We start from the raw sequence: 11390 nt of genomic DNA, 5'->3' as shown, positions 1-11390 counted from the left end.
TTTCTTAGTAAAGAAAAATTCATGGAAAATATGGAAAAGCTACTTTTTTGCCCGTTAGAAATTTGGATTTTTTTTTCAAAAATTATTCTTAAGCCATAAAAACGTATAAGTAAGATCTTTTTATTTATTAAGGATATAATAGATATTTCATATAACTTTCCTAAAAATGTAAATGCTCATCAATCAAATATAAGTCACTCTGAAATATATCACTTTTTCATTATCAACTAAACATACCAAAACCAGTTTTTCAAATACCATATTCGTACGAATCATCTTTTTGGGAAAATAATTTCAGTGAGAAAATTTTTTTTCCACAAACCAAACAAGTTCTTGATCAATTTGATCCGAAGAAACAAAAAATCACTGTTCCCACTATCAATGAAAAATAATGGATTCGGCGAGGTTTGTTTTTTTGTTTTTTTGTTTTTTGAGATATCACTATCTTTTGAAACCTTTATCAGGAGATCACAGCCATCCATGATTCTTCCTCACAAGCACTGCTCGTGCCCAAAAACAGGCTCGACCCAGTCCAATTCTACAAATGAGTCAGGTTGGATCCCTTCTTCGAACCCAATTCAAATTGGTCCAGACCAGCTATTCAAATCAGTCTATTTAGTGATAGAAAAATATTCACAGCAGTGTTTCTCTCAACTTTTTATATTTTCATTCAAAACATACACAGAGAAGCTCATATGGACACTAGATAAAGAGAGAAGCCATCCTATACGTTCTAGTTTCCCAACTTTCGCTACTAACCTCGTTCCAACTCTGCACAATCTTGTACTTCTTGGGCTTACGAATCCGACATTCGCATTGGTTATGGTTAGTTAAGCTTGGATTGGACCAAACAAATGAGTTCGGGTGTCGGACCAATCAGGAAAGTCACCTGAAAAATATATTGATTCATGCAGAAGTCAGATTGGGTTGAAATTGCTCATGGAATCAGGCTAATCTGGTTATTGTTAGTTAAGCTTGGATTGGCCAAAGAAGTGAGTCGAACCACTCAGAAAAATCACTTGAAAACATAAGAGATTCATGGTTAAGTCAGATTGGGTTGAACTTGCTCAAGTCATGGAGCTAATTTGAGCTGAATTATATATGAATAAGTACATTGTGATTGTACTAGACACGAAGAACATAAATAACACATGAAATAAACATCACTAGAGCATGTATTAATTCTTGTAGTATAGTTTTCATCCTATAAATAATAATATAAAAATAATATTTTTATATATGAAATTAAAATTATGAGATTGATGTATTATAAAAATAAAGTTCAGATATTGGTGGAAATTGATGTTGTGAATAAGAACTATATTATTCAATATCGAGAATATTGTCTAATGTATTTCTAATGTCATCAAAATGAGAATAAGTTGTAAGATAGTTTTCTTTAATTAAGGATCCTTTTGTTTTAAGATTTCTTTCAGGCATAGTTTGTAGCGAGTACATGTTAAAAGAAGATACTAGCTCTATATTGTTAAGATACTTATTTTTTATATCATTCTTAATCCCTCAAAAAATATTTTTAACTCTCTAATTATTTTTTATTAAAGAGAAAAAAATACAAATGGAATCTTTATCTGGATACATTCTTATAGGAAATTTGTATTCAAATTTTACTCTAAAAATTTAAAGAAAAGACACGTCTTCAATCTTTTCTGTTCTAATTCTCATTTTTTGTGAAAATAAAAGTCTTTTAATATTTTTTGTAGCATTAAAAGTCTTACTCTTCTTTCTTGCTACAACAAGCATTCGGCAAGACATATGCTTATCCCTTATAGTTTTAATTTATTTAGAATTGGACTCTCGATGGATCAAATATTTATAATTTTGAATTTTTTGTACTAGAGACATGATTCCAATTTTCAAGGTTACATATAGTTTGTAGACAGGATTCCTCTCTTAATTGTTTATAGCATGGGAAATCATATAAATACTTTCTTTACCATGTGAGTTGTTGTAATCATATACGATTTTTTTATATATTTTTTTCCAAATTTTATTATTTATTTATTATCAAATGATATTATTTTATTTTTTCAAAACATAAAATCTGGTTTTCTTCGTGCCCAGCTAGCAACTCTTTTTATTGGTGACTCACAAGGGATCATGGCCTGGGCGTGTTTCAATATTTTAAATACCCCTTGTACTTCCCATCAAAATATTATCTTCACTTTCAATCTTGCTCATGCAAGAAACTTGATAGGGTGCTCGAATAATGTTTTATCAAGCCAATGGTTCACATTCAACCCACGGATCCATTACTTCATGCACATATACACATACACATACATACATACATATTTTTCACTTACATACATAAGTACGTATGTGAATGTATGTGTGTGTATAAAAAGAGAGCTAGACTTGGTTACACTCGAGTAGATCTTCACTCATATCCAATTAGACCTAAAGTGGATGATAGGAGTCCCACAACGATGATCCGAATTATTAGATATGATTTATTATATTAAAATTATTGACATAACAAAAATCATATGAGTGGGAGACCCCTACCTACCCATCAAATAGTCAAAAAAATAGACAAGTCTAAATAACACTAGATTATATATATTCTTTGATTACTTGATACATAAGTTGAAGGTCTTTAAATCATATGATTTTTACTATGTAAGCAGTTTAAAAATAATATATCATATCTGATAGCTTGAATTATTGATGTGAGATCTCTACCATCTAATTTGTATTGTCCATATGTAAGTGAAAATCCAATTGAATGTAACCAAGTCCAGCTCTCCCTCTATATATTGCATAACAAAAGTAAATGAAATAACCATACAAATCATAAAACTCTAAACAAATATTAGATCCAATGGCTCACGTTCAACCCACAAATCCATCACTTCGTACCTATATATTAAATTCTCAATGATAGCGATTATTAAATTATGAAGAATAGTATTTTTATCATATTTTTCAGTTGCAAACCTCTCATTGTCTCCGTAGATGAAGTAGTTTTAACAGAAAAATGGATCATTTCATCTTCCTCTTTCACTAGTAGCCTTTTTTTTTTCTTTTTCTTTTCAAACTATGTTTTGTTTTGTTATCAAAGGCTAAACTTCTAATAGTAAAAAGTTTTATTTGATCACATGGAATCCACTTATTTTGGGATTTATAATTATCTCGCATGGATGCCCTAGTTATGAACATATCTTCTGCACGTGCAACACACGTGCCGGAAAACTACTAGACCACAAAACCCCACGCACCCGGTGACGCACAATTTTAGTTTGTGGTGAAAAATACTCGGTGCACGTCTTCGTATTATATCCCCCTGCTAACCGCACTCGGTTTCGCACCCACCCTTCGCTGTTCCCCTTCCCACCTCTCCCCTCCACCCATACCCTAATTTGGCGACTCCTCGTCCCAAGGTTAGTTTTTTCCCCAAGAAATCTAATATTTAGTAGAAACCCTCTTGGTTCGCCCGGTCGATTCCGCTTCAAAGGTCTTCTCGAAGGTTTCCACCTCCGATTCTTAAGTCTGTAGATTTTACTGATAGAGTTTTCCTTTTTTTCGATTTTTTTTTGAACCAAGAATTTGTTTTTGTGCCTTCCGTTGGAAGATTTTATGACTAGAATTTTATGGGCTAGATACGTATTTGGGTTTTTTCCTCCCAGTTTCGTCCTGTTCTTTGGTAGATAGAAGATTGCTTTTTCTTCTTCTTTTTCTTTGAAATATACGTTTTTTGGAAAAGTGTTATTTTGTTAAATCTTCTTGATTTTATTAGTCCCTGTATTTAATTAAAAATATAGCTCTTCTGCGTTGGGGGAACTATATTCAGTATTAGCTCATTATGTAAAATGATGGAATGGTTGCTGTAGATTAAGATGGCTCTTGCAAGTTTTCAATTTCAGACCGTGTTTATCTTGAGAAAGTTATGAACATAAAATGTTATGCCTATTGGAGTAGTTATGTGACAATTATTCCTTTTTTTTGGCTAGAATTTCTGGGGATAATTTTCAGCTGAGGGTGTTTTTGTCCCTAGAAAGAGGGAAAAAGAAAAGGAGGCACACATAAATGATGAGTTTCTGCCAGGAATAGCTTTGGAATTGTTTTGCCTGACATAAGAATGTTTAACCAGCATAGCTATTCCATGCTTGTGCTTGTTTTTATAAAGGGGCAGGGATGAGGTTTATGAAAAGCCTATGCCTGCATCATTCCTGACCAAGGCTAATGATAGAAATTTTGCAATTCTTCTGATTGAACCTTGTTCATGATTTTCCCTTTGAGTCTGTTGACAAGTTGATTTGAATACTATTGGTATCATTTCTCGCAATACCTCAAAGCGCTTCGAGTTTTTCATTCTTGCATTGATGATTATATTACAAGAGGAGTTTATTGATTCATAGCTAATTGTAAAGTCATGTGTTTCTAGTTATTATATTTAGTTGGAGGAATTTAAATTTAATGACTTTTGAAATTATAAATGCAGCTGCTTGCTGAATTTTATGTTTATCTGCCTCTCAATGTATGAATAGTTTGAAATTTGTTATGAACTAGTGTAGAACCTGTATGTCTTCTTCTTTTTTTTGGAAGTGTAAAATATTTCCATGACTCTAGATGTCAAATTCTGTATCCTCATTATTTGTTTCTTGCGTCCTAAACGTTGGTAATGGTTATCTTTTTGCTGGACTATGCTCTCTTGTTTTGAAAATGTAGGTGCTCTAGTTCACTTCTAAGAGATGACTGATACTTCTGTTGTGGCTAGTTCATCATGTGAGGAACCAAACAGTAACATGCAGAATGGGGATTGCAAAACAACTGGTGGAAATGATGATAGGACACCTCAAGTTGGAATGACATTTAGATCCTACGATGAAGTGTCAGAGTTTTATAGACAATATGGTCGACGTATAGGGTTTGATGTACGTTTAAAGAGGACGACCTTAAACAAAGCTGGACAATACTATACAGTGGAGTTCATGTGCTCTCGTGGTGGCAAGGGGAGAACAGATCCTAGCTACCTGGCCAGACCAACAGCAAAAACAAATTGTCAGGCTGCAATTCTCTTGAAGTTACATGGTGATGGATTATTACATGTGAAGAAAGTTAATCTTGAACACAACCATCCTGTTGATCCTTCTATGGTTAAGTTAAAGAAATATAAAAGGAAGATGTCCAGTGGTATGGGAGAGCATCATGAAGAGAATGAGAAGGAAGTCATACGAAGAATTAGGAGGTGTCAAACATCATTCCACGAAGTTGGTGCTGAGGGCTTAACTTCTGGTGAGGACTGTGAAGCTTTTAATAGAAGAAGACACTTGATGCTTCAAGTTGGAGATGCTGATGCTTTGTATAAGTTTTTTATGCACATGCAGACACAAAATCCAAACTCTTTTTATTCAATAGATTTTGACGGTGAAGGTCGCTTAAGGAATCTACTTTGGGTTGATGCCATGTCAAGGGCAGCATATAAGTATTTTGGAGACGTTCTTTTGTTTGACACAACCTACTTGACAAATGACTATGATTTGCCTCTTGTTCTATTTCTTGGAGTAAATAATCATGGTCAACTAGTATTGCTTGGTTGTGGCTTGCTTTCAGATGAAACTGCTGAGACATACTTTTGGTTATTTAAGACATGGTTAGCTTGCATGTCAAGCCGTCCTCCAAATGCCCTAATCACAGACCAATGTGAGGCCATTAAAAATGCAGCTGCAAAAGTATTTCCAGGAGCTCGTCATCGTCTATGCCTTTGGCAAGTAATGAAAAGGATTTCAGAGACATTGAAGGGAAATGAAAGGTGCAAGGAAATCAAAAAGTCATTAGAGAAAGTAATATACAACTCTTATAGAGCTAATGATTTTGAAGAGGACTGGATGAAAACCAGTGAAAAATATGGACTTAAAGATAATGATTGTCTCAATTGGTTGTATGAAAATCGACATTCTTGGGTCCCCCTTTATCTTAAAGATACATTTTGGGCTGGAATGTCCATGACCCGGCGTGGTCCCAGCATGTGTGCCTTTTTTGATGGATTTATATATTCTGGAACTTCCTTAAAGCAGTTTCTAAGCTTGTATGAGACTGCTTTACAAAGTAAATATGAAAAGGAAGCTCAAGCTGATTATGAGTCATTCAACAAGGGTCGGAACTTGGTCTCGAAATTTTACATGGAAGAGCAGCTGTTTGAGCTGTACACTCATAACATGTTCAAAGAATTCCAGGAGGAGCTGAAGACCACGATATATTGTAATGTTTCACTGGTCAAAGAGGATGGACCTGTCTCAACCTTTGAAATTAATGAATCTATTTTTCTGGAAGATGGCAGTGTTGCAGAGTATAAAGCTCTTGAAGTTATTTACAATTCAGAGGAACAAGAGATCCAATGTCTTTGTGGTTCTTTCCAATTTAGAGGTATTCTATGTAGGCATGCCTTATCTGTGTTTAAGTTACAGGTCTATGAGATTCCATCTCGGTACATCGTTGATCGCTGGAGGAAGGATGTTAGGCTTTTACATGCTTTGGTTCAGTCCTCCAATGATTCAGTAGCCAACAACCGATTGGAACGTTATAATAATTTAGTTATTCGCTGCTTTCAACTTGTTGAGGTAGGAATGACATCCGATGATAGATACCGTCTAGCACTGAATTCAACAGGAGAGTTGGAGAAGTTTCTATTGAATAACAGCACCTCTGCAAATATGCAAGTTAAGATCGTGCCTTGTGAAACAAAGACAAATGAAAATGCTGAGAATCTTGCAGCGTCACAGCTGGGCACAATTGAGGGTGATAAGGTTCTAAATTCGTTACAAGGGAAGCGGAGAGGTCGACCACCAAAGAAAAGGAAAGAATCCGATATAGATGCTTCATCCTTATCAGATAAGAAAACGGTACTTGAAGGCTGAAACAAATTGCTTGAATTATTTCCAGTGTTACGTTAATTTCAGTCTCAGATATTTTGTTTCTCAAAATTGTATGCACAGAATGATTTGAGAACCTTGTGTATTGAAAGTCAGAGTGAGAGGCTTCTAGTTGCTTCTCCTACTTTGCATCCTGGCTCCATTATTGGTGCACAAGAAAGCTTGATGCTAATGGTAAATAAAATGTTCAGTTTTCGTTATTTTTAGTTTTGATATTATAACCATGATGGCTGTAATTGCTTGTTCTGCATGATCCTGTAGCATGATTATAGTAGTTATGAAAAGTTTTATCATGTAGTTCTCAAATAGATTATAATTTTATAAAATTCCTCTTAGTACTCTTGTTGTTCTTATAAGTCATGGATCTGTTAATGTAATGCAGGGAGAAGTAAGCCCAAATGATTTCTCACTCGGTAGTCATTATGACAGACAAGTGAACCATCAACATCAACATGGCAGTCAATCAAGAATTTTTTCGAGTGACTTGTTACAGGTTTTTTTTTTCTTTTGTTTTATCCTTCTATATTCTCTTCCTTTGGCAAAAATGACCAAGTGTCGCATCCTTTGGCATGTGATTGTGTTATCTTAATGAACTGTCCATGTTTTTCAGTTAGCTCTAACAACTTAATAGCTCATGTTTGTCATTAATTAATTCTTATATTAACAGGGTCAATTTGCCCAAACAGTTGAAAATCAATCAAGGATGCAGTGGATCTATCCACATATGCTGCAGGTTTGTATTTAAGTTGCCTTCCTGTTACTTTTTATTTTTTCAATTTTCTAGTGGTAGCTCATGTTTCGGTATTAGGAATTTTCCTTGCAATGTGACTTTAATATGATTGTACACTGATCTGGTTGATGTGATCAAGAAGCAGGAAGCTCAATTACAGAAGGCAGCTCCTGATCAAACAACTGGGTAGAGGAGGAGGCATCCAATTACAAAATTGAAGATGTCATAGTGATGTCTATGTTTATGTATACTCTCAATAGTTGTTCCTTGAGATTCTTGCCTGTTAAAAGCATGATGTATTCCTAAGTATGGGTTCATCATGGCATCACCTAATGAAACATATTCAGGTAATTTTCCCCTTTACAGAACTTCATGTTGATCTTCTAATATTGTTGAATTTATTTATGTTCCTGATTGTTGCTTATAACACTTCTGAAAGATTGAAAGGTGCTTTTAATAGGTTTATCTAGCATCTTTTGTATTGTTGTATGTATCCTGACTTTCAAAATGTGGATGTGTTAGACATCTTGCATTTAAAAGTAATAATTATAGCAAGCACACCATAGGACAGCAGTTCTTGCTAAATGAATATTTGTATCTTTTCTTTAGATTTTTAGATGTTTATCAATGTTCTCAATCAGGGACTTATGAATCTAATCCTTTACTCCTCCCTCTCAATCTCTGTGTGTGCGTGAATTCTCATACACACATAAATAAGTAGATTCACGTATTCACTGAAAACAGGTGTGTATGTATGTGGTTGTGTGTAATTTATATACATATATGGGTATGGTTAAATAGACACAAGGTGTTCCGATAGGACTTTATATCCACCCTCGATCGTAAAATGAAAAATTTAAACCAGTGGATCCCACTTACCTATATGCAAAAAATTCATGTGTTAAAGAGACTCCTTTACCATGCATCAAGTAGCCTAAAAAGAGTCCCTTTTATCATGCCATTGGAACTATATATTTGAGGCTACTTGTTGCGTGGGCTATTGGTCTCAAAAACATTAGTTTTTGTAAGGTTGTTTTTTTATGTTGTGTAATAATTGTACCCATATATTGATCGGGTCAGGATCAGGTTACACTTGGTGTAACTCTATAAGAATTACACCTTTTTCGAGATGGATAGGGGTGTCCTACATTAATGATTCGAGCCATTGGATATAGTTTACTATCTTTAAACTGCTTTTACACGAAAAAAAAATGTGATTTCAATATCCCTGGCCTATTGGTCGAGTGGTCAAAAAAACATATATTATTTTATGTTATTTAAATTGTCTGATTTTTAATTACTTGATGTATAGGTTAGGGGTCTTCAATCACATAATTTTTGGTATGTAAGTAGTTGTCCAATTCAAAAAAGATATAACTTGAACCTCACCCATATATGTATACACACATACATACATATGTGTGTGTGTGGGAAGAGATCAGAAAATTAAATTTTCCAGACAACTCATTCTTTAACAGGCCAGTGAGCTGGATAAACTAGTGTCTTGTATCACAAGAGACCCTTTACGGCCATATATTTATCTGCTACATATTGCTTAGGCAGTTTATCTTGAGATACTTATTACATGATCTGGCAGGTCTCGGCCATTGAAAAGGTTAAAACTGGAGCTCAAGGAAGACACATCAAGGTAATCCTTGAGGGCAATCAAGGTTTTAAAGCTAGTATTAGAACCACTTGCCTTCTTCCAGATAACTGCAAGTTTTCCTTGGGTGTCTGAATCCACCTTAGGAGAATTAAGTTTCACTCTAGAAGCTTGTCATTGCCAAAAAAAAAATTCTGGTAAAATCTCTGACCATGATAAAGATTTTTTCAGTTTTAAATGTAAAAATTGTGAATTGCATGAGATGCTGCAGGTCATAGAAACTTTAGGGGAGCGTGTCAATATCTGGATTCCAGGGAACATGTTTCTACTGCACAAACAACTTCAAAGAACCAACTAAAGCTCGGGGGATGGATCATAGAGGCTGGTGACAATTTTATATCTTGGGGGCCTTGTTCAGGATATGAGATATGTTTCTTGTATATTTGTGGAAGCAACTCTGTCCTATAATTCTTTGGAGTGGGAAGTAGTAGATCAACTTTGAGGTTTGTACTGATGCACTTGAAGATATTAAGGATATCCACAGTCACAATATTCGGGAGAAACGCCTGATTCTGTTGTTGCTATCTGTGATCATGTTTCTAGAGAATTTAACTACTTGACTGACTGGTTAATTAACTATTGCTGCTAATTACTGCGTCTCAGCTGTGCTTGTCTTTTGTATTTGTCAGGCCTTAAAATTTGGATAATACAGGAAATGCTAGGTTGTAAGGACCCCAATACTCTTTGCATGTGATAATGCATTTATGCTGTGTTTACCTCAGATTTCCCCCCAAAAGAGGTGGTGAGCAAGAAAAATTGGAAGCACTGTGATAGCAAAACTTCCCACAACAATATTGTTTATTGACAGAGGTGTTGCATTTTTCTTTTATTGATCCCTGCAATCTGTATCCCCAACCTTAGAGCCAGGTTGCCCAACTTTTAATTCCTACCCTCAGGGAAGAAGCGCAATAGTGGCAAGGGGTGATTTTTTTTCAGATGAACATTGCAGGACTTACAGCTCCACACTAGCCTTCTCTGATGGGTTTTGATGTTAGATGGTTTATGAACCTTGATCTCAGGTTTGCAAATCACAATCATGAATCCTCTGTTGGTTGGCATTAGATGCTTTCATTTAGGACTAAGATCAGACACCATTTTAATGCATCTTTTCTTCTTTTTTTTTTTTCTTTTTTTTTGTCTCTTCTCCTTGGTTGGAACCTACTTGAGGAGCATGGTCATGGAGACTATGGAGCCCAGCTGAATATTAGTGGACTAATTACTGTGACTATGAAAAAGGATTGCATGTGTGATATTTCCCAAGGCTGTGCAGATTCTTTTGCACCAGATATATGTCAAGGAACTAGAGCAGGTTATGCTTTAAAGTTGGAAGAAGTAATGATTATTGAATATATTTACCTCCGAAGAAAATCTTGATGCTGTTGTTTTATTTAAAGATGGGAAGGTTAGCTCATAAATTCACAGCTATTATTCTTGCATCACCTATAATATCTGAGTGTCCTTGAAAATGTGTTTGTAAAACCAAGGGGAGATCCAGACATACCTACAACTTGTAGGATAAGTAAATTGTGAAAAAAAATTTTATAAGACTGTTGGAACTGCTACTTGCTAAATTTTGAGAACTCAAACACTCATGGCCGCTCAAATAAAATATCTCGGAATGATTTGTGGGAGCTTTCAATAGAAATTCCTTGTTTATTTTGATAATTCTATTCGTGATCTTGCTTCCTGAACTTCTTATATCCAGCATTTCTGCTTTCTTGAACTCATCTCAGTATGGCTTACTTGGAGTTTCAGTAAGCTATGTTCTGAATTCAGCAAATCCAAAATTTTTCAACAGCGTCCACCTAAACTAACTTGTAACAATAGCAGCATGGGAGTTCGAATGCTTGAATGATCTGAAAAAGTGGTGAAACTTGACAGGTCAGAAAAAAAAAGGTCAAAGAAAGATCCCTCTTATATTCAAAATCAATCTATCTATGTATTGGATACAGGCTAAGCTTATCCAACCAACCAAACTTTGTGAAACATACTTCAGCTTTATGAATTTCTACAACTGAAGATCATAAAGATTTGACACTCCAAGAACTAGATGGGTGACCGGTATCCAGACAGCCACGACCTCAGTTTATTCTAATTGAGAAGC

At 34.9% G+C, this 11390-nt stretch overlaps 1 protein-coding gene across 1 annotated transcript; it reads left to right on the top strand.

Annotated features, from left to right (window-relative positions):
• The first annotated feature begins 3287 nt into the window (after window positions 1-3287).
• Window positions 3288-9875, top strand: LOC103715054 (protein FAR1-RELATED SEQUENCE 6-like). Its single transcript, XM_017844909.3, has 8 exons — window positions 3288-3401; window positions 4739-6863; window positions 6957-7067; window positions 7276-7386; window positions 7561-7626; window positions 7763-7970; window positions 9221-9423; window positions 9498-9875. Exons 2-6 carry the CDS (start codon window positions 4767-4769, stop codon window positions 7811-7813), a joined length of 2436 nt encoding a protein of 811 aa, XP_017700398.2. The 5' UTR covers window positions 3288-3401; window positions 4739-4766; the 3' UTR covers window positions 7814-7970; window positions 9221-9423; window positions 9498-9875.
• Window positions 9876-11390: the final 1515 nt, after the last annotated feature.

Source organism: Phoenix dactylifera, chromosome 14 (assembly GCF_009389715.1).
Source record: "Phoenix dactylifera cultivar Barhee BC4 chromosome 14, palm_55x_up_171113_PBpolish2nd_filt_p, whole genome shotgun sequence".
NCBI lineage: Eukaryota > Viridiplantae > Streptophyta > Magnoliopsida > Arecales > Arecaceae > Phoenix > Phoenix dactylifera.
The sequence above is the reverse complement of the archived record's forward strand: the minus strand, read 5'-3'. Positions and strand labels throughout refer to the sequence as shown.